At 35.9% G+C, this 23,043-nt stretch overlaps 3 protein-coding genes, 1 long non-coding RNA gene and 1 pseudogene across 5 annotated transcripts; 2 read left to right on the top strand and 3 right to left on the bottom strand.

The window, feature by feature from the left end:
* Positions 1-460: 460 nt before the first annotated feature.
* LOC124450535 lies at positions 461-2,670 on the bottom strand. Its single transcript, XR_006950054.1, has 5 exons — positions 2,590-2,670; positions 2,223-2,285; positions 1,217-1,255; positions 1,060-1,133; positions 461-718 (listed from the first exon to the last, which is right to left on the bottom strand). It is a non-coding gene; the product is annotated as an uncharacterized LOC124450535 (long non-coding RNA).
* A 6,416-nt stretch (positions 2,671-9,086) lies between these two features.
* On the bottom strand, positions 9,087-12,370 carry LOC124452030. Its single transcript, XM_047002624.1, has 14 exons — positions 12,311-12,370; positions 12,146-12,211; positions 11,970-12,035; positions 11,409-11,708; positions 11,254-11,304; positions 10,882-10,929; positions 10,716-10,760; positions 10,569-10,619; positions 10,394-10,459; positions 10,225-10,278; positions 9,726-9,770; positions 9,465-9,545; positions 9,266-9,331; positions 9,087-9,176 (listed from the first exon to the last, which is right to left on the bottom strand). The coding sequence occupies exons 1-14, from the start codon at positions 12,368-12,370 to the stop codon at positions 9,087-9,089; spliced, it is 1,089 nt and encodes a 362-aa protein (XP_046858580.1).
* A 142-nt stretch (positions 12,371-12,512) lies between these two features.
* Positions 12,513-20,655, bottom strand: LOC124450529. Of its 2 annotated transcripts, none has more exons than XM_047001187.1 (11): positions 20,567-20,655; positions 14,256-14,321; positions 14,118-14,183; positions 13,781-13,837; positions 13,619-13,684; positions 13,460-13,525; positions 13,298-13,363; positions 13,128-13,193; positions 12,956-13,021; positions 12,793-12,858; positions 12,513-12,687 (listed from the first exon to the last, which is right to left on the bottom strand). In XM_047001187.1, exons 1-11 carry the CDS (start codon positions 20,567-20,569, stop codon positions 12,607-12,609), a joined length of 669 nt encoding a protein of 222 aa, XP_046857143.1. In that variant the 5' UTR covers positions 20,570-20,655; the 3' UTR covers positions 12,513-12,606. The 2 variants fall into 2 exon arrangements, with proteins under 2 accessions (XP_046857143.1, XP_046857144.1); XM_047001188.1 differs by having other exon boundaries at positions 13,790-13,837.
* On the top strand, positions 19,890-20,723 carry LOC124450532 (vesicular integral-membrane protein VIP36-like). The gene is made up of 3 exons (XM_047001194.1): positions 19,890-20,051; positions 20,385-20,500; positions 20,574-20,723. Exons 1-3 carry the CDS (start codon positions 19,904-19,906, stop codon positions 20,721-20,723), a joined length of 414 nt encoding a protein of 137 aa, XP_046857150.1. The 5' UTR covers positions 19,890-19,903.
* Positions 20,724-20,727: 4 nt separating this feature from the next.
* On the top strand, positions 20,728-22,416 carry LOC124452029 (annotated as a pseudogene).
* Positions 22,417-23,043: the final 627 nt, after the last annotated feature.

The following is a 23,043-nucleotide window of genomic DNA, read 5'->3' as shown; positions in this document are numbered from 1 at the left end:
ATAAAAAAATTTGAGCAAAAGACTTAGTTTTTTTAAGAGTGGTTTTTTGCATGGGATCCTATCTTTTTTTTTTCTTCGCTCTCCTTCTCATCGGAGAGCGTTTTTTTTCTGAATTTATACTAAGTGTCGCATTCCATTCTCGAAAAGTTTAGTAATAGAAATCCCATTTTTGTTCTATTAACCAGCACTATTTCCTTATTTTCCTATTTCTTATTCATCCTTAGCATAGTTACATCTTATTCCAGACAGGGCTCGAACCTCCACTCTCAACCTCGAAAGGTTGTGTCTATCCACTAGACCAGAGAGTTCGTTGAAGACACCTGGTCATTTTAAAGTGCCATTCCTACATTGAAGTATTTAATGCAAAAAAAAATAGACCATTGAAGGTCTCGAATCAAAATTATAGCAGAACACTTCCAGGTAAAGATAAACAACAAACCAAAAATCATATTCGTAAAAATTAGACGAAGAAGGATTGTTGATATAAAGAGTGAAAGAGTAGTACAAATATATAAATTTATATTAATGTTAGTTTGGTAATACATTAGCAATACATTTATAGTTACTTATGTCTTCTCTTAAAAAAAGATAGAGACAAGCATGTCTGTAATGTACAAATCTTTAAATTTATTATTTACAACTAAAGTACAGTACGTGAAAAATATATTTAAATATAGGTTCATCTATATAAACATAATCTTGCATGTTGATGATGTATCTGTTTGGAATGAAAAAAATATTAATCAATTTTGAGATAGAAAAATAATACGTCATTCAAATTATTAAACTTTATCGACTCAAAGCATGCAGTTTAAAGCTGCATCACATGCACTGCATGACTTGATGTCAGTTATTTATCGTTGTTAGGAATATTGTCTCATTTTAAGCTGTTGAAAGACCTTCATGTAAAGATATTGTTGCAATACAAGTTGTCTAGCCTGCCGTATCTCATCACCATTATTCATTTTATGCACAGTTAGAGTTTCGACCATGTATTTGAAACACAAACATGACCAATAATCCTCTAAACATTTTCTTCAAAAGTAACGTAATATTTACCTATAAGGGAATTCTTTTGTAAATTGCACGGACCCTGATTTCTTGTACATCGATTTACGTTTCTGACTACGATACTACAGAATGTATAAGTGTAGATTTGGTACTGAAAAATGAAATTTCAAAATATCCATTTGAAAACGCAGGAAAGTGGTCTTACTTGTTGTCTATAATTGGGTCGAACCTTGTTGTCTTTCATCTATGGAAAAATAATTGTAACAAAAATCACTATAAATTCATCATCAGAGTACTGACGTTTCTAAAACCTTTGAGGTAGTCATCTTTAGACTCAACCTGAGAAGGACTGTTGTTGTTGAAGTTGACTGACGTTTCTATAACCTTTGAGGTAGTCATCTTCAGAGTTAACCTGAGAAGGACTGTTGGTGTTGATGATGACTGACGTTTCTAAAACCTTAGAGGTAGTCATCTTCAGAGTTAACCTGAGAAGGACTGTTGGTGTTCATGATGACTGACATTTCTAAAACCTCAGGGGTAGTCATCTTCAGAGTCAACCTGAGAAGGACTGTTGGTATTCATGATGACTGACGTTTCTAAAACCTTAGAGGTAGTCATCTTCAGAGTCAACCTGAGAAGGACTGTTGGTGTTCATGATGACTGACGTTTCTAAAACCTTAGAGGTAGTCATCTTCAGAGTCAACCTGAGAAGGACTGTTGGTGTTCATGATGACTGACGTTTCTAAAACCTTAGAGGTAGTCATCTTCAGAGTCAACCTGAGAAGGACTGTTGTTGTTGAAGTTGACTGACGTTTCTAAAACCTTTGAGGTAGTCATCTTCAGAGTCAACCCGAGAAGGACTGTTGGTGTTGATGATGACTGACGTTTAGAAAACCTTAGAGGTAGTCATCTTCAGAGTCAACCTGAGAAGGACTGTTTGTCTGGTTCGAAGTATTTGTTTTCCGGCTCATAGTATGTGTGTAGAGAAAATGCGCGGGCGTCAATTGTGTTTTGTGGGTTAGTCTAAAAAAGTGTGCTTAATTTTTTGTTTGTTTCTTCGTTTGTTTCTAAAAACATGTAAATTCGTCATCTTTAGTCATATTCAAATACGATGGCGAATATTGCTTGGTCTTATTGAATAATACATGCCTAGAGCTTTCTAACTCTGCAAAACAAGTTGTATCATTACTTCGTATAAATAGTTAACTTACGTGCTCATATTGACCAAAGATGAGCCGCTCTTTAACCAGATGGCATTGTACCTCTGATGAAGACTATAAAATTTTAGGAGAAATAATGTCAATCCCTTGTGTGGTTAATAGCAGTGCTGAAGAAAGTAGGGGCGCTCGGTAGAGGATCCCTCCTATGGTGTTGATGATGACTGACGTTTCTAAAACCTTAGAGGTAGTCATCTTCAGAGTCAACCTGAGAAGGACTGTTTGTCTGGTTCGAAGTATTTGTTTTCCGCCTCATAGTATGTGTGTAGAGAAAATGCGCGGGCGTCAATTGTGTTTTGTAGGTTAGTCTATAAAAGTATTTAATTTTTAGTTTGTTTCTTCGTATAAACAGTTAACTTACGTGCTCATATTGACCAAAGATGAGCCGCTCTTCAACCAGATGGCATTGTACCTCTGATGAAGACTATAAATTGTTAGGAGAAATAATGTCAATCCCTTGTGTGGTTAATAGCAGTGCTGTAGAAGTAGGGGGCGCTCGGGGAGGAGCCCCTTCTACCTTTGAAATGGGTAATTTTTCATAATTTCATGACTTCAGCTTCGTCAAGAGAGCCCCCATCTGATAAATTTAGTTCTACAGCACTGGTTAATAGTATCTGCGTTTCAGCCAAAATTTCTAGAACTTTTAGCCGAAATCAAAGCTAAGAAAGTAAAATCTTTCCTAAGTCACACTTCTAACATGGTGCTTTCCTCTAAGACGTTAGACATTTTTGAATAAATAAAGAGCTATGATTTTTGGTTAATCAAATATTGAACTTCAATCAACAACTTTTTGAAAAGTTTACTTTGAACAAAATTTACGTTTTCTCTTTGCCATACCTTGGAGTTGGGATTTTGTTCATAAAGCATAAAGAACAACCTGAACATTGCTCGTTCTCTTGCAGAATCTGGTTGTCGTTGTATTCTTCTTGCTGTAAAAATTTTTTACACATTATAACATTTACTATACTTGCATCAAGATGAGGTTATTGAAGGATTTGTGAAGTTCACAGTTTGCGTACTACAAAATATCAAGTTCGTAGCGAGAGCAAAATCTCAGTCACGGCTCTTACGTAAAATCTTTCACGCTCATTCATCCAAACTATTCATAAACACATTTATCAAATTATGTTTCTATCTTAAGATTCCAACTTACGTTTTGACAAACTGAATTATACCATCGACTAAGCATCAGCTGCTGTTCAATATTGGTACTGTACCATTGATTGGGGAGATGTTGATGAGCATTGTCATTTTCCCATTGATTGGGGAGATGTTGATGGCCATTGCCATTTTCCCGTTGATTGGGAATTTCATGTCGATGAGTATTGTCATTCTCTCGTTGGTTGGAAATTTCATGTTGATGAGCATGGACATTTTCTTTTTGGTTGGGAATTTCCTGTTGATGAGCATGGACATTTTCTTGTTGGTTGGGAATTTCATGTTGATGAGCATTGTCATCCTTCCGGATCCTAACCCTCTTAGCTCGAACAACATCAATTCTTCGTTTAAGGTCTGCTTCGGACGTTTGTAATTGCTCCAACTCTTGCTGCAATCTTTGTATCTTTGTTTCCATCTTTGTCATCTTTATCACAATTTCCATATTGTCATCCTCCCGTTCGTTGGGAATTTCATGTTGATGAGCATTTTCATCATCCCGTTGTTTGGGAATTTCATGTTGATGAGCATTGTCATTTTCCTGTTGGTTTGGAATTTCATGTTGATGAGCATGGACATTTTCTTGTTGGTTGGGAATTTCCTGTTGATGAGCATTGTCATACTGCTGTTGGTTGGGAATTTCATGTTGATGAGCATGGACATTTTCCCGCTGGTTGGGAATTTCATGTTGATGAGCATGGACATTTTCTTGTTGGTTGGGAATTTCATTTTGATGAGCATGGACATTATCTTGTTGGTTGGGAATTTCATGTTGATGAGCATTGTCATCCTCCCGTTGGTTGGGAATTTCCTGTTGATGGCCATTGCCATTTTCCCGTTGATTGGGAATTTCATGTCGATGAGTATTGTCATTCTCTCGTTGGCTGGGAATTTCATGTTGATAAGCATTGTCATTTTCCTGTTGGTTGGGAATTTCCTGTTGATGAGCATTGTCATTTTCCTGTTGGTTGGGAATTTCATGTTGATGAGCATGGACATTTTCTTGTTGGTTGGGAATTTCATGTTGATGAGCATGGACATTATCTTGTTGGTTGGGAATTTCCTGTTGATGAGCATTGTCATCCTCCCGTTGGTTGGGAATTTCATGTTGATGAGCATTTTCATCATCCCGTTGTTTGGGAATTTCATGTTGATGAGCATTGTCATTTTCCTGTTGGTTTGGAATTTCATGTTGATGAGCATGGACATTTTCTTGTTGGTTGGGAATTTCCTGTTGATGAGCATTGTCATTCTGCTGTTGGTTGGGAATTTCATGTTGATGAGCATGGACATTTTCCGCTGGTTGGGAATTTCATGTTGATGAGCATGGACATTTTCTTGTTGGTTGGGAATTTCATTTTGATGAGCATGGACATTATCTTGTTGGTTGGGAATTTCCTGTTGATGAGCATTGTCATCCTCCCGTTGGTTGGGAATTTCCTGTTGATGGCCATTGCCATTTTCCCGTTGATTGGGAATTTCATGTCGATGAGTATTGTCATTCTCTCGTTGGCTGGGAATTTCATGTTGATAAGCATTGTCATTCTGCTGTTGGTTGGGAATTTCATGTTGATGAGCATGGACATTTTCCCGCTGGTTGGGAATTTCATGTTGATGAGCATGGACATTTTCTTGTTGGTTGGGAATTTCATTTTGATGAGCATGGACATTATCTTGTTGGTTGGGAATTTCCTGTTGATGAGCATTGTCATCCTCCCGTTGGTTGGGAATTTCCTGTTGATGGCCATTGCCATTTTCCCGTTGATTGGGAATTTCATGTTGATGAGCATTGTCATTTTCCTGTTGGCTGGGAATTTCATGTTGATAAGCATTGTCATTCTGCTGTTGGTTGGGAATTTCATGTTGATGAGCATGGACATTTTCCCGCTGGTTGGGAATTTCATGTTGATGAGCATGGACATTTTCTTGTTGGTTGGGAATTTCATGTTGATGAGCATTGTCATCCTCCCGTTCGTTGGGAATTTCATGTTGATGAGCATTGTCATTTTCCCGTTCGTTGGTAATTTCCTGTTGATGAGCATTGTCATCCTCCCGTTCGTTGGGAATTTCCTGTTGATGAGCATGGACATTTTCTTGTTGGTTGGGAATTTCCTGTTGATGAGCATTGTCATCCTCCCGTTGTTGGGAATTTCATGTTGATGAGCATTGTCATTTTCCTGTTGGTTGGGAATTTCATGTTGATGAGCATGGACATTTTCTTGTTGGTTGGGAATTTCCTGTTGATGAGCATTGTCATTTTCCTGTTGGTTGGGAATTTCATGTTGATGAGCATTGTCATCATCGCGTTGGTTGGGAATTTCATGTTGATGAATATGGACATTTTCTGGTTGGTTGGGAATTTCCTGTTGATGAGCATTGTCATTTTCCTGTTGGTTGGGAATTTCATGTTGATGAGCATGGACATTTTCTTGTTGGTTCGGAATTTCATGTTGATGAGCATTGTCATCCTCCCGTTCGTTGGAAATTTCATGTTGATGAGCATTGTCATTTTCCCGTTCGTTGGGAATTTCCTGTTGATGAGCATTGTCATTTTCCCGTTCGTTGGGAATTTCCTGTTGATGAGCATTGTCATCCTCCCGTTCGTTGGGAATTTCATGTTGATGAGCATGGACATTTTCTTGTTGGTTGGGAATTTCATGTTGATGAGCATTGTCATTTTCCCGTTGGTTGGGAATTTCCTGTTGATGAGCATTGTCATTTTCCCGTTCGTTGGGAATTTCCTGTTGATGAGCATTGTCATTTTCCTGTTGGTTGGGAATTTCATGTTGATGAGCATGGACATTTTCTTGTTGGTTGGGAATTTCCTGTTGATGAGCATTGTCATTTTCCTGTTGGTTGGGAATTTCATGTTGATGAGCATTGTCATCCTCCCGTTCGTTGGGAATTTCCTGTTGATGGCCATTGCCATTTTACCGTTGATTGGGAATTTCATGTTGATGAGCATTGTCATTCTCTCGTTGGCTGGGAATTTCATGTTGATGAGCATTGTCATTTTCCTGTTGGTTGGGAATTTCCTGTTGATGAGCATTGTCATTTTCCTGTTGGTTGGAATTTTCATGTTGATGAGCATGGACATTTTCTTGTTGGTTGGGAATTTCCTGTTGATGAGCATTGTCATTTTCCTGTTGGTTGGGAATTTCCTGTTGATGAGCATTGTCATCCTCCCGTTGGTTGGGAATTTCCTGTTGATGAGCATTGTCATCCTCCCGTTGGTTGGGAATTTCGTGTTGATGAGCTTGGACATTGTGCCATTTATTGGGAATTTCATGTTGATGAGCATGGATATTGTGCCATTTATTGGGAATTTCATGTTGATGAGCATGGATATTGTGCCATTGATTGGGAATTTCATGTTGATGAGCATGGATATTGTGCCATTGGTTGGGAATTTCATGTTGATGAGCATGGTCATTGTGCCATTGATTGGGAATTTCATGTTGATGAGCATGGACATTGTGCCATTGGTTGGGAATTTCATGTTGATGAGCATGGACATTGTGCCATTGATTAGGAATCCCATGTTGATGAGCATGGACATTGTGCCATTGATTGGAATTTCATGTTGATGAGCATGGACATTGTGATATTGATTGGGAATTTCATGTTGATGAGCATGGACATTGTGCCATTGATTGGGAATTTCATGTTGATGAGCATGGACATTGTGCCATTGATTGGGAATTTCATGTTGATGAGCATGGACATTGTGCCATTGATTGGGAATTTCATGTTGATGAGCATGGACATTGTGCCATTGATTGGGAATTTCATGTTGATGAGCATGGACATTGTTTGGTTGGGAATTTCATGTTGATGAGCATGGACATTGTGCCATTGATTGGGAATTTCATGTTGATGAGCATGGACATTGTGCCATTGATTGGGAATTTCATGTTGATGAGCATGGACATTGTGCCATTGGTTGGGAATTTCATGTTGATGAGCATGGACATTGTGCCATTGGTTGGGAATTTCATGTTGATGAGCATGGACATTGTGCCATTGATTAGGAATCCCATGTTGATTAGCATGGACATTGTGCCATTGATTGGGAATTTCCTGTTGATTAGCATGGACATTGTGCCATTGATTGGGAATTTCATGTTGATGAGCATGGACAAAGTGCCATGGATTGGGAATTTCCTGTTGTTGAGCATGGACATTGTGCCATTGATTGGGAATTTCATGTTGATGAGCATGGACATTGTGCCATTGATTGGGAATTTCATGTTGATGAGCATGGACATTGTGCCATTGGTTGGGAATTTCATGTTGATGAGCATGGACATTGTGCCATTGATTGGGAATTTCATGTTGATGAGCATGGACATTGTGCCATTGATTAGGAATCTCATGTTGATGAGCATGGACATTGTGCCATTGATTGGGAATTTCCTGTTGATGAGCATGGACATTGTGCCATTGATTGGGAATTTCATGTTGATGAGCATGGACATTGTGCCATGGATTGGGAATTTCTGTTGATGAGCATGGACATTGTGCCATTGATTGGGAATTTCATGTTGATGAGCATGGACATTGTGCCATTGATTGGGAATTTCCTGTTGATGAGCATGGACATTGTGCCATTGATTGGGAATTTCATGTTGATGAGCATGGACAAAGTGCCATTGATTGGGAATTTCCTGTTGATGAGCATGGACATTGTGCCATTGATTGGGAATTTCATGTTGATGAGCATGGACAAAGTGCCATTGATTGGGAATTTCATGTTGATGAGCATGGACAAAGTGCCATTGATTGGGAATTTCCTGTTGTTGAGCATGGACATTGTGCCATTGATGGGAATTTCATGTTGATGAGCATGGACAAAGTGCCATTGATTGGGAATTTCCTGTTGATGAGCATGGACATTGTGCCATTGATTGGGAATTTCCTGTTGATGAGCATGGACATTGTGCCATTGATTGGGAATTTCATGTTGATGAGCATGGACAAAGTGCCATTGATTGGGAATTTCCTGTTGATGAGCATGGACATTGTGCCATTGATTGGGAATTTCATGTTGATGAGCATGGACATTGTGCCATTGATTGGGAATCCCATGTTGATGAGCATGGACATTGTGCCATTGATTGGGAATTTCCTGTTGATGAGCATGGACATTGTGCCATTGATTGGGAATCCCATGTTGATGAGCATGGACAAAGTGCCATTGATTGGGAATTTCATGTTGATGAGCATGGACATTGTGCCATGATTGGGAATTTCATGTTGATGAGCATGGACATTGTGCCATTGATTGGGAATCCCATGTTGATGAGCATGGACATTGTGCCATTGATTGGGAATCCCATGTTGATGAGCATGGACATTGTGCCATTGATTGGGAATTTCCTGTTGATGAGCATGGACATTGTGCCATTGATTGGGAATTTCATGTTGATGAGCATTGACAAATTGCCATTGATTGGGAATTTCATGTTGATGAGCATTGACATTGTGCCATTGATTAGGAATTTCATGTTGATGAGCATGGACATTGTGCCATTGATTGGGAATTTCATGTTGATGAGCATGGACATTGTGCCATTGATTGGGAATATGATAGTGATCACCATTCCCATTAGACCATTCATTTGGAGCTTCCTGCTGTTCAACATTAGCAAACTAAAAATATTCAGAAAGCAGACATTTGAGGAAACGAATGAATAAACGTATTTATATCTCGTCGATTTTGAAATTAAAATTACTTTTCATCAACGGATTGTGCCCATGCTCATTCATATTTTGTTTGTCAACTTTGTCATCCTAAAATAATTGTACAAAAGACAAATGATAAAAAATCTTTCCTTTAATTAGTCCTTGTTAAGTTTTTCGATTCTACAATTTCAACTAACTTTATTCTTGGATGACGGCGGAGTATATCCTTGATCTTTTGTGGTTTCATCACCGCAATTCGATTCCTAAAACATTACTAGAATATGCATCTTGGCTTTATGGTTACTTTGAAAGTTTCACGCAAGAAAATATGTGTACGTGAAAATGCCAGAAAATTATACAAATCACAAACACCGTTTCGAGGAAATTCAAACGTACATCTTCATCAATGACATCTTTGACAACATCAGCCACAACGCTTGCTGCTTCTTTTGCAGCCTCTTCATCCTGTGACTTTGGCTGAAAAATATCATATGTCAGTGTAAACGTCAAGAAAAAACGCATCATTCAACATTTTTATGCTTTATTTTGATGATATGAAAATACGTCTTTTTCTATAGAAAAAAGCATATTTTCACCAGAGTTATATGACGAACGTATTTTGGCAAATAGAGACTTTCCAAAGATTTCGAGACTTACCTCTTTAAACAGACAATCTGATCGAGATGTATCTTCGGACGAGTCCTGCAAATAGCCATTAACGCATGATTTCGTAAATTCCTTTGTAATCTGCGTTATTCTATTTCAACTCACGTGATTTTGTCATCTGATTACCTTATTTCTAGCCTGATAAATTTCTGTTATGCTATACACGTTTTACAACCCGTGTCCTAACATGCTTTTTTTATCGTGCAGCATTCCTAATTCATGCTAGCTCTCTCTCTCTTATTTGATAAAGGTTATTTACCATGCACCCAAACAACGTTTTTTACTAAAGAATTGAGGATACACACGCGTGGATATTCAGAAAGGATACACACGCGTGGATATTCAGAAAGGATACACACGCGTGGATATGCATTCAGAATGTTAAATTGATGAAGAAAATATTTTGCAGTTGATTATACACTGTAAATAAACTTTGTTTTACTGTTTTCCTTTGGTTTTTAGGTAACTTTTGGTATTTTTTGTAACTTACCGTATCATCTTCATCAAGATCATCGGAGCAATGTCCTTCATTCATATAACTCGGCTGAGGTAAAAATAAGAATGGAACATGTTAGAGATATTCAGGAGGCTATTTTGTTTGAACAAACGTCAACAAATTGCAGCAAAAAATGAAGCACAGATGAAATTACTCCACGTACCACATCAATCAGTTCAAACAAATCGTTTTTTCCAACGTAATTGTATTCCTGCAGTTTTTTGTAAATCTACACACGGGAAAACCATAACATATTAACATTTCGCAAATGAACAGCCCACTTGTTTTGTGGATTGATCATTCGCGAAAAACAAACCATAAAATCGTATAGTTCATACCTGATGCAACAGTGATATAAAATTCCTGGATCCCATTACTCCGACCAACGACTGCAAAGTAAATAAATTTCCAAATATAAACAATATCTTTTCAAGTATGTCTTCGTTATTAATGATGACGTGTTTTACACGATAGAAGAATCTCACCGTATCGGGATGAACATCGAGAAGGCCAATTTGTTTGGCTGTTCTCTGTGATAAAAGGTAACAAGTCAGTAAAACTACATACAATTTAATGAATTTGAAAAACGCCATTTGCAAGTCTCGTCTTGAGAAGACTAAGATGACTAAGTAATATAAATTTTCTACTTACTACGATAGTCGGTTGATGCATCAGAACGTTTATCTTCACGTACAGAACCTGGAGATATTAAAGAAAATTATGAATTACGTAATGTATACGTCACAGACTATATATATGAAGATGACGTATACATTCTTAATACAATGACCACTGTCTAACTGTACAGGAGACAATGTTTGGTACGAGATAACTAACTTCTTTGCGATAGTTGTATAAAGTCAAGATAAGTCTTCAAGAAAATGAATTTTCAGGTTCAAATGTTTGTTCATTTTTCTGATCAATTTCTGGATTAACTAACCCAACAAAAATCATGGGTTCCTTTAAAAAACGGCAATATTTGAAAAATATATAAATGCTGAAATTATTTTGTTTTTTACTTACAATGTTGAGATTATTAAATAATGTCTGGCTCATGTAGGCTGCTGTCAACGGCTGCAAAAATAAAATCATAAAGTTTTCACAAGCTCCATGAAATCCTTATTCGATCTCGCAAGTTGGAAATTGCTCACCGTTCTTGTAAACAAATATGACTTTACCTCCGAAGGATCTATAGACACACGTGGCTCAGATTTGTTCTTTTCCTTCGAATGGCATGACTCGTCCTCAGAATCATCCGAAAGGTCCTCACGCTCCAATATTTCAATGTCGTCCAACTCATCTTCTTGGGTATCCTTCGATCCCATGATGTCATTGTCAATGTCATCTTCGTCTTTCATATTCTGAAGGATGTGATGTTCGTCATGCTCCTGCACTTCAATGTCGTCCAACTCATCTTCTTGGGTATCCTTCGATCCCACGATGTCATCATTGTTAATGTCATCTTCGTCCTTCATATTCTGAAGGATGTGATGTTCGTTATGCTCCTGCACTTCAATGTCGTCCAACTCATCTTCTTGGGTATCTTTCGATCCCACGATGTCATCATCAATTGATGACATCGTGGGATCAAAGGATACCCAAGAAGATGATCAAGGATACCCAAGAATGATGATCATGGATACCCAAGAATGATGATCATCAATTGTGATCATCATTCAAGACGAATAGAAAATATCTTTTTAGAAAATTATATAACTATCAACGAAAAAATTACTCACGCTCTTTGGAATGTTTTCAACATTCAGATTATGAACCAGCATTAGTTTCGTTTCCAACACAGGAATCTGAAATTGGTCGAGAGATATTATCAATAAGTGTGATGGTAAAAAGCAAATAATCTTTATGTAAAGATGATTATCGTGTTTTAAAGATCTTTCGACAATCGATAACTTACAAGTTTTGATGTCATATCTATGTATGGTATTATAGATAACTCTTTCTGCTTTGGAACAAGTTGGATCTGAAATTCATGGCAACATACGACAAATCAATATTTATTGGTTTATCAGATTGGATGTTCTTTACCATTTATATGTAACTGGCATTAAATTAAACTCACGCTCTTTTCCATATTGATCTCGTACAGATTATAAGCAACCACCAGTTTTCTTTCTGACATTGGTATCTAAAGTTTATTTAGTGACGTGATTGTACATAGAGTAAAGGTGATTGGATTTGAAAGATCTTTTGACAAACGATAAACTTACAAGTTTTGATGTCATATCTATGTATGGTATTATAGATAACTCCTTCTGCTTTGGAACAAGTTGGATCTGAAATTTGTGGCAACATATGACAAGTTAACATTTAGTGATTTATCAGCTTAAAGATAACATTTGTTATGTATAACTTATATCAAAATGAACTCACGCTCTTTTCCATCTTGACAACATACGGAATATAAGCAAAAACCAGTTTTCTTTCAAACATTGGCATCTAAATTTGTTATTTAAAGAGATGTTGTAAATTAGAGATGGCAAATAAAATTAAAGGTGATTAGCTAGATATACTGAGAGATCTTTTAATAATCGATAAACTTACAAGTTTTGATGTCATATCAATGTATGGTATTATAGATAACTCCTTCTGCTTTGGAACAAGATGGACCTGAAATTTATGGCAATATATGACAAATTAACATTTAGTGATTTATCAGCTTAAAGATAACATTTGTTATGTATAACTTATATTAAAATGAACTCACGCTCTTTTCCATCTTGACAACATACGGAATATAAGCAAAAACCAGTTTTCTTTCAAACATTGGCATCTAAATTTTTTGTTTTAAGAGTTATTGTAAACTAGTCATGGTACATAAAAATTAAACGTGATTAGCTAGATATATTAAAATATCTTTTAATAATCGATAAACTTACAAGTTTTGATGTCATATCAATGTATGGTATTATAGATAACTCTTTCTGCTTTGGAACAAACTGAATCTGAAATTTATGGCAATATATGACAAGTCAATATTTATTGGTTTATCAGATTTAGATCTTCATCAAACATTTATTTTAAATAACTAATATTAAATTGATCTTACCCTCTTTTCCATCTTGATCACATACGGATTATAAGCAAGCACCAGTTTTCTTTCCGACATTGGCATCTAAATTTTTTTGAGAGATAGTTTCAATTAGTGTGATTGTACGTAAAAATTACAGTTGATTACATTCTAAAGATATTTGAATATCGATAAACTTACAAGTTTTGATGTCATATCAATGTATGGTATTATAGATAACTGTTTCTGCTTTGGAACAAGTTGGATCTGAAATTCATGGCAACATATGACAAATTAATATTCAGTGATTTATCAAATATAGATCTTGATCTAACAGATACAAGTTGACTTTGAACTTACGCTCTTTGGTGTGTTCGCCAAATAAGGCTTAAAAACACAAGCTGGTTTTCTTTTTAAGACGGGCATCTGAAATTTTCACGACATATTGTCAATTGAGAAATGGTTCGCGAAGAGCCACGGGGCTCAGGTACGATCACTAACTACATTTGAAAGATGACTCACTAAACTCACAAATTTGGATCTCATGTTGATGTATGTTATGATGGCCAACTGTTGCATCTTTTGAATGAAATGAAATATGAATATGGTTGGTGCGTATGATCATAAAAAATAGTTCAGTTAGTTCAAACATAAAGTCAAATGATGTCAAATGTCAAATGAAATAAAGTCAAATGATCAAATGTCAAATGATGTCAAATGTCAAATGAAATAAAGTCAAATGATGTCAAATATCAAATGAAATAAAGTCAAATGATGTCAAATGTCAAATGAAATAAAGTCAAATAAAGTCAATAAAGTCAAATGAAACATTTATCAATTTAAGAAAGATTTGACTAACGTTTTCTGGTACATTGACCTCGTGAGGTTCACGATCAACGACAAGTTTTCTTTTTAACACGGGCATCTAAAATTTTTCACGATATTAGTCAACTTCATGGTTTCATAGATAGCCAAGAGGTAGATAACGAAAACTCACAAGCTTGGAACTCATGTCAATGTATGGTATCATAGCCAATTGTTGTTGCTTTTGTGGAGCTTGCGCCTAAAATTCGTTTGCATGAATGAAACAGGTTATATTATGGGGAAAGTATGGATCATCAACATAATGAATGTTTAATATAAAACGGATAGCCAAGAGCAAGCCTTTGTGCTACGTAGCAAATTAATCAAATAAGTATTGATTTTACACTCAGACACAACGTGCAAAGTTGGCTCATTTGGTAAAAGTTTTACTTTTCAATTCTTACACAATGACTCAATCACTACAGTCACGAAATGTTAGGGTTCGTAGCATTTTATGTGCAGTAAATGTTGGCTACATAAACGATGGGGCACTACCACTGGCCAGTCCATTTTAGCTTACTCCTCCAGAGCAAATATATACACGCAATGATATCATGTCTGAAATTTACACAGTGAAAATGACGAAACACGTTTGCTGGATACGGTAATGTCTTCATATACTTGACGTGGAGCTTAATTTCACCAGCGAAAAGTATTAAAGACTATACAGAGTTTTTATAGAGTTATCATAGATTTCCTGTCTACATGTGTCCAAAAAAGTTAAGTAAAAAACACAGATGATTTCTATGTACGTAATGCATGATCATGTAAAGATGACATGACTTCATGAAGAAATTAATGTACGTAATGCATGATCATGTAAAGATGCCATGGCTTCATGAAGAAATTAATGTACGTAATGCATGATCATGTAAAGATGCCATGACTTCATGAAGAAATTAATGTACGTAATGCATGATCATGTAAAGATGACATGACTTCATGAAGAAATTAATGTACGTAATGCATGATCATGTAAAGATGACATGACTTCATGAAGAAATTAATGTACGTAATGCATGATCATGTAAAGATGCCATGGCTTCATGAAGAAATTAATGTACGTAATGCATGATCATGTAAAGATGACATGACTTCATGAAGAAATTAATGTACGTAATGCATGATCATGTAAAGATGACATGACTTCATGAAGAAATTAATGTACGTAATGCATGATCATGTAAAGATGCCATGGCTTCATGAAGAAATTAATGTACGTAATGCATGATCATGTAAAGATGACATGACTTCATGAAGAAATTAATGTACGTAATGCATGATCATGTAAAGATGCCATGGCTTCATGAAGAAATTAATGTACGTAATGCATGATCATGTAAAGATGCCATGGCTTCATGAAGAAATTAATGTACGTAATGCATGATCATGTAAAGATGCCATGGCTTCATGAAGAAATTAATGTACGTAATGCATGATCATGTAAAGATGCCATGGCTTCATGAAGAAATTAATGTACGTAATGCATGATCATGTAAAGATGCCATGGCTTCATGAAGAAATTAATGTACGTAATGCATGATCATGTAAAGATGCCATGGCTTCATGAAGAAATTAATGTACGTAATGCATGATCATGTAAAGATGCCATGGCTTCATGAAGAAATTAATGTACGTAATGCATGATCATGTAAAGATGCCATGGCTTCATGAAGAAATTAATGTACGTAATGCATGATCATGTAAAGATGACATGACTTCATGAAGAAATTAATGTACGTAATGCATGATCATGTAAAGATGACATGACTTCATGAAGAAATTAATGTACGTAATGCATGATCATGTAAAGATGCCATGGCTTCATGAAGAAATTAATGTACGTAATGCATGATCATGTAAAGATGACATGACTTCATGAAGAAATTAATGTACGTAATGCATGATCATGTAAAGATGACATGACTTCATGAAGAAATTAATGTACGTAATGCATGATCATGTAAAGATGACATGACTTCATGAAGAAATTAATGTACGTAATGCATGATCATGTAAAGATGACATGACTTCATGAAGAAATTAATGTACGTAATGCATGATCATGTAAAGATGCCATGGCTTCATGAAGAAATTAATGTACGTAATGCATGATCATGTAAAGATGACATGACTTCATGAAGAAATTAATGTACGTAATGCATGATCATGTAAAGATGACATGACTTCATGAAGAAATTAATGTACGTAATGCATGATCATGTAAAGATGACATGGCTTCATGAAGAAATTAATGTACGTAATGCATGATCATGTAAAGATGACATGACTTCATGAAGAAATTAATGTACGTAATGCATGATCATGTAAAGATGCCATGGCTTCATGAAGAAATTAATGTACGTAATGCATGATCATGTAAAGATGACATGACTTCATGAAGAAATTAATGTACGTAATGCATGATCATGTAAAGATGCCATGGCTTCATGAAGAAATTAATGTACGTAATGCATGATCATGTAAAGATGACATGACTTCATGAAGAAATTAATGTACGTAATGCATGATCATGTAAAGATGACATGACTTCATGAAGAAATTAATGTACGTAATGCATGATCATGTAAAGATGACATGACTTCATGAAGAAATTAATGTACGTAATGCATGATCATGTAAAGATGACATGGCTTCATGAAGAAATTAATGTACGTAATGCATGATCATGTAAAGATGCCATGGCTTCATGAAGAAATTAATGTACGTAATGCATGATCATGTAAAGATGCCATGGCTTCATGAAGAAATTAATGTACGTAATGCATGATCATGTAAAGATGCCATGGCTTCATGAAGAAATTAATGTACGTAATGCATGATCATGTAAAGATGCCATGGCTTCATGAAGAAATTAATGTACGTAATGCATGATCATGTAAAGATGACATGGCTTCATGAAGAAATTAATGTACGTAATGCATGATCATGTAAAGATGACATGGCTTCATAAGAAATTAATGTACGTAATGCATGATCATGTAAAGATGACATGGCTTCATGAAGAAATTAATGTACGTAATGCATGATCATGTAAAGATGACATGACTTCATGAAGAAATTAATGTACGTAATGCATGATCATGTAAAGATGCCATGACTTCATGAAGAAATTAATGTACGTAATGCATGATCATGTAAAGATGACATGGCTTCATGAAGAAATTAATGTACGTAATGCATGATCATGTAAAGATGCCATGGCTTCATGAAGAAATTAATGTACGTAATGCATGATCATGTAAAGATGACATGGCTTCATGAAGAAATTAATGTACGTAATGCATGATCATGTAAAGATGACATGGCTTCATGAAGAAATTAATGTACGTAATGCATGATCATGTAAAGATGCCATGGCTTCATGAAGAAATTAATGTACGTAATGCATGATCATGTAAAGATGACATGGCTTCATGAAGAAATTAATGTACGTAATGCATGATCATGTAAAGATGACATGGCTTCATGAAGAAATTAATGTACGTAATGCATGATCATGTAAAGATGCCATGACTTCATGAAGAAATTAATGTACGTAATGCATGATCATGTAAAGATGACATGACTTCATGAAGAAATTAATGTACGTAATGCATGATCATGTAAAGATGACATGACTTCATGAAGAAATTAATGTACGTAATGCATGATCATGTAAAGATGACATGACTTCATGAAGAAATTAATGTACGTAATGCATGATCATGTAAAGATGACATGACTTCATGAAGAAATTAATGTACGTAATGCATGATCATGTAAAGATGACATGACTTCATGAAGAAATTAATGTACGTAATGCATGATCATGTAAAGATGCCATGACTTCATGAAGAAATTAATGTACGTAATGCATGATCATGTAAAGATGCCATGGCTTCATGAAGAAATTAATGTACGTAATGCATGATCATGTAAAGATGACATGACTTCATGAAGAAATTAATGTACGTAATGCATGATCATGTAAAGATGACTTCATGAAGAAATTAATGTACGTAATGCATGATCATGTAAAGATGCCATGGCTTCATGAAGAAATTATTTAGACTTGTTTTGATTAGAAAAGTGATTAGCTAAAATGTTTGCTTATGTAAGTTTTGTTCTGCTCAAGTCAAACATAGTGTAGCTAAAAGTTCAAGATGAAATCGGGATGCGTTGAGAGCAATAAAATACTGTTTTGTTTTGGTGAATGTTTTTGTATGTTTTCCAAAAATCGAAAACAATTGAAATTCTTGAAAATGCGTCGAGTTAAGTTAAAGGAAGTAGTCTTTCGTCTTTTGTTCCGTAGGCAATTTCGTCTTTATGAAAATTGGACTTCATGTTTACATTCCAAAACGGTTGAAAATTTTCCGAAATGAATGCACTCTCATTTATTCCAATTCAATTATCAGTAACCTCATCAAACTTTTCTCACCAATCACAATCGTGCGCATGCACTTCGTAGCACAATCGCTAAAGGAGACCTGGGTCTGAGTTTCTTGTTGCTATGACAAATAATTAGTTTTAGCAAGAAAGCGCAGAAAACCTTTCGATTCATAGCGAAAAAATGCTACACTCGTATTACTCATAAGAAAGCTATTGACCCAAGAAGAAAAAAAAACAAAAACACACGAAAAAAATGTTTTTATTTACTGTAAAGAAAAAACACACAATTAGCTATAACATAATTCATTACAAAGTAATATAATTGCGACAAAAACTTCAGAAAACTTTATAAAAATGTTTAACTTGTTGCGTTATAGCTACTCACCCAAAAAGAGCATATTTAGCAATTAAACTTTACAAGATACTATAAAAATGATTGGTACTTACTTCGTCTGAATTTTTTTCAGAAAGATCAACTTTTGATGTCTTCTCCGCGATCGTGACGCTGAACATTTTGGATTCGGAGTTCGAGACGCAGTTTTTTCTGCGTTCTCGTTTGCTTTTTTTATCCTTTCCGAAGCAGCAAGAGAAACAGTTACCCATTTTCTCGTTGCTACTTAACTGCAATGAAAATATCTCTCTTTCGAAATTGCTTTGAAAATATGTAGAACCTTGCGATGCGAGCTATTGCTGCGAAATGAACAAATTAACATTGCGTGTTTATTCTGACGATAGTAATTGGCTCCGTGAGCATTGTTACGTCACTAATTGGTTCCGTGCGCTTTGTTACACCATTAATTCTAAAGAGCCCGGTGCATGCTGGTCGTGCCTTGGGAACTCTAGCACAACCTGTGACGTTAAATCATGGCAAACACACTGAAGTGGATCCTAGTGTTGTATAGCTGGCTGTTCTCTAGACAGTTATTGAGGTCGTATATGGCATTGTATTGAAATTAGGTATAGTAGTTCTCCTAATAATTAAACTTCAGCAGAACAAGCGAGTAAATTTGAAACACTGACTACGGAGCCTGTTCAAAAGAGGACGGAGGAGAATAAGATGAGAAAATGTATGTGTATGTGGGACGCTGAATTCTCCTCCCTCCCCGAATCAATTGCTTGTCTATGGAAAAAGTGTAAAGCAGAGGCATGTCTGCTATGTTATGCAGGCTGCGAACCGTGACTGAAAAAAGCCAAAAAAACTTAATTGATGTTAGGACAGTGAACACTTATTTTTTGCGTGAATTAAGTGTTTTTATTATGTTAGTATTGACTCAAAAAATTTCTTCGTAATATGATTGGCTGATGTCTCGTAAGGTTGCAGTATTTAACAAATGGAAACACAAAGGAAAATTCATCATTTATATTTTCAGTAAATCTGTGCTCTTCAATATGGCGAACCGCTGTGGCCAAATATTCATTCGAAATGTGTTATTTTTTTCATTATTTTGTCATAGTTTCTCAAGCATATACGGTTTGGAACTTGCAAGCTCGAATGGATATGTGAGAAGAGAACATTCACTTTCGAAACCATTTCAAGGTGCTGCATTTTAAAAACTATTTTTCTTCGGTCGAACCGGCTGCTCGTGCTCGGCGCCCCGACGGACTTTTGAGCCTTCCAAAATTTGACGGAAATCAAATTTGGATCGCTCTCAAAACATGCACTTTTTTGTATATGCGCCTTCTTGACACTTCTTAAGCGTTGCTGCTGGTTATTTTTAATTTATGTAGAAATAAATTGACATTGATGAAAATCTACAATTGATTTGCTAACTCAGCATGTTCAGAATTAATCAATAGTAGTATTTCAAAGTTTTCCAACATGTAAGGCGTTTTGTCATAGTCCTTAGAGCTTACAGCAGTTTTTATTTAGTTGGTAGCACTAGCCTGCAATTTTGGGATTTTGGTGGTGACACATTGATAACCAGTAATCATATCCGATTGACCGAGGATCATCAAAGTCAAAAAGGGTTTATTTGGAACACATTGGTCAGTGGTAATAAAATAAGATTTGTTTTATGTCCGAGTAGTGAATTAACATGAAAACTTCTTTACCATACAGCCTGTAACAGCTCGCGATTGGGAAATCCATATCCATTTTTCAGTTCATGGTTCTGGAGATTCACTTTATGGAGATGGCTTTGCGTTCCATTATGCTAAAGAGAAAATGGAATTCGGTAATAAATTGAGTTTATTTAGTAAATTTCATTAAATCTATGGATGTGGAAAGTTCATATGATAAATTTATGCACAAATGTTATTTGTATTGTTTAGGTCCAGTCTTTGGAAGCAAAAATTTCTTCTCAGGACTTGCTGTTTTCTTTGACACTTATAGTAATGCAAATGGTGATAACGCTGTAAGATTGATATCCATTGAAGTTTTCTTCAAAGCAAACCACATTTCAGCAATGATTTTTCTTCTTGATATAGGCAGACCACCCTTATATATCAGCTATGGTAAACAATGGTACCTTAAACTACGACCATAATCGTGATGGTGCTTATTCACAAATACAGGGCTGCTCGGTTTGTATTTTACCTCTTGTATAACTGTTTTCATGATTTCAAGCGCTCATTGAATATCTTCATGGTCCAATTTTGACAGTTCAGATATTTTCTTAGGCTTCTTTTCGCAATAATGGAGCGGAAACATATGCTTTGATTCAGTACTTGGGTAGCAAAAGAAACTTTAACAGTTATGACAGACATTGATAGTGATGGTGAATGGAAAGCATGTCTTCAGGTCTCTGGTATACGACTTCCGACTTCATATTTCATTGGTCTTAGCGCTGCTACTGGCAATTTGGCAGGTGGGTCACTGTAAAATGGCTTATGAATTTCTCAGGAGCAAAAAAGATATTGATAAAATACAAGAAAAGTCGTTCTTCTGAACTGTGTTATGGTAAAGTTGTGTCGGCCAAGCATTTCTTTGTTTCCCTGAAAAGATTGAGTAAATAGGATTTTGGTAGTTTTTTTGCTTTCAAACGTAACACATTGCTGACAAAGACATTAAAGAACGAGTATAACAGTAATGCCTTGCGCGCTTAGCGAGCCATAGCCATTTTAGGGACATCCAATGATGGCGTCATTTTAGGTTGTTAGTTCCACAAAATGTCTACTTTCCCTGCCAAATCTGGTCTATTAACGCTAAAGCGTGGTAGGGCATGAAATGAAGACGAAATAGCAAGAGTAAAGTTTGGAGAAAGACGTTATTTTAAGTTCAGTTATTCAGTTGAACTATCTGCATCATATATCAGAAGTTTAATTCCAGTAGTAAACACAGGCGTGCTGTAATATTCATTCTTTGGATGTCGCGTTACCTGTTAAGATCATCTTTGAAAACGTCGTTTTATCGTGGTACTAATCATAATTCCTGCACAACAGATAATCACGACATCGTCGGTTTGAAATTCTACGAGTTGGAAGTTGAGAAAGATGAACAAACAGTTAGAAGTACAGAAAACACCGATGACATTGTCCCATTTGTAAAAGCGGAACCTGTTAAAGGTCAGTAAGTTCAATACATATCATGGCTCATACATACTAGGGCACGATTTTGTTTTGCATACCTTGTACAATATCATGACTCATCATACCAGCGACGTTGACATTTAAAATTTTTTTCTTCCAGAGCCTGTCGAGAATTCCCCGAAAGGACACTATACACGGCGAATGACGAAAGCGTTCACGTGGTTTTTCTGGATTTTGGTGGTCGGTGTCATTGTTTGTGTGGTCGGATTTTTTGTATACAAGAAGCAACAGGAGGCTGCACGCAAACGATTTTTAACGAAATGAACAAATATCGCTTCTGCATCGCTAAAAATTTGTAATCTTTACACAAAATGCCTCAAGACAGATGGCGGCATGTCTATTTTACCAGAATGCATTTCAATCTTCACACAAAACGGATGAATGTGTGTTTGTGCGTGTGTAATCTCGAAACGACGTCTGTTCAACAATATGTACGTCAAATCGAATTTGGAGTATTCATAACTTATTGGAAAATACTCATCCGTCATCTCCAGTTATTGGAAAAATACTCATCCGTCATCTCCAGTTATTGGAAAAATACTCATCCGTCATCTCCAGTTATTGGAAAAATTCTCATCCGCCATCTGCAGTTAATTTCACAATCGAGAAGTTACAAATTGTTGCGTTTGAATTGCCACATTGTTTGAGGCAACAACACACTCACCGCCTGTTGTAGCTCTATAAATAATTCAAAATAAATTATCGCGGGAATGCGGGCTCAAACAGGTCGTTGAAAGACTAATCACTCGAACTTTTTTTTTCATTGGCAAAGTAATTCAACCATAGTTAACTGGAAGAAACAAGGCGCCGCCGCGCAATGCATAACGGTATCAATTTACTGGTTAACGTATATGTTTACTGTGCTCACTATTTTAGCTACTTTTTCTATCATTCAATAATCTGTGTATACATCACAAATCCGGACGCTAGCAAATATCCAAATTACATTTGGATAAAAATATTTCGGATTTTCTTTATTTGAAAATTAGACGAAGACATAA

Source organism: Xenia sp. Carnegie-2017, unplaced genomic scaffold, assembly GCF_021976095.1.
Source record: "Xenia sp. Carnegie-2017 unplaced genomic scaffold, XeniaSp_v1 HiC_scaffold_24, whole genome shotgun sequence".
Taxonomy (NCBI): domain Eukaryota; kingdom Metazoa; phylum Cnidaria; class Anthozoa; order Malacalcyonacea; family Xeniidae; genus Xenia; species Xenia sp. Carnegie-2017.
This window is presented reverse-complemented; position numbering and strand designations above follow the sequence as displayed.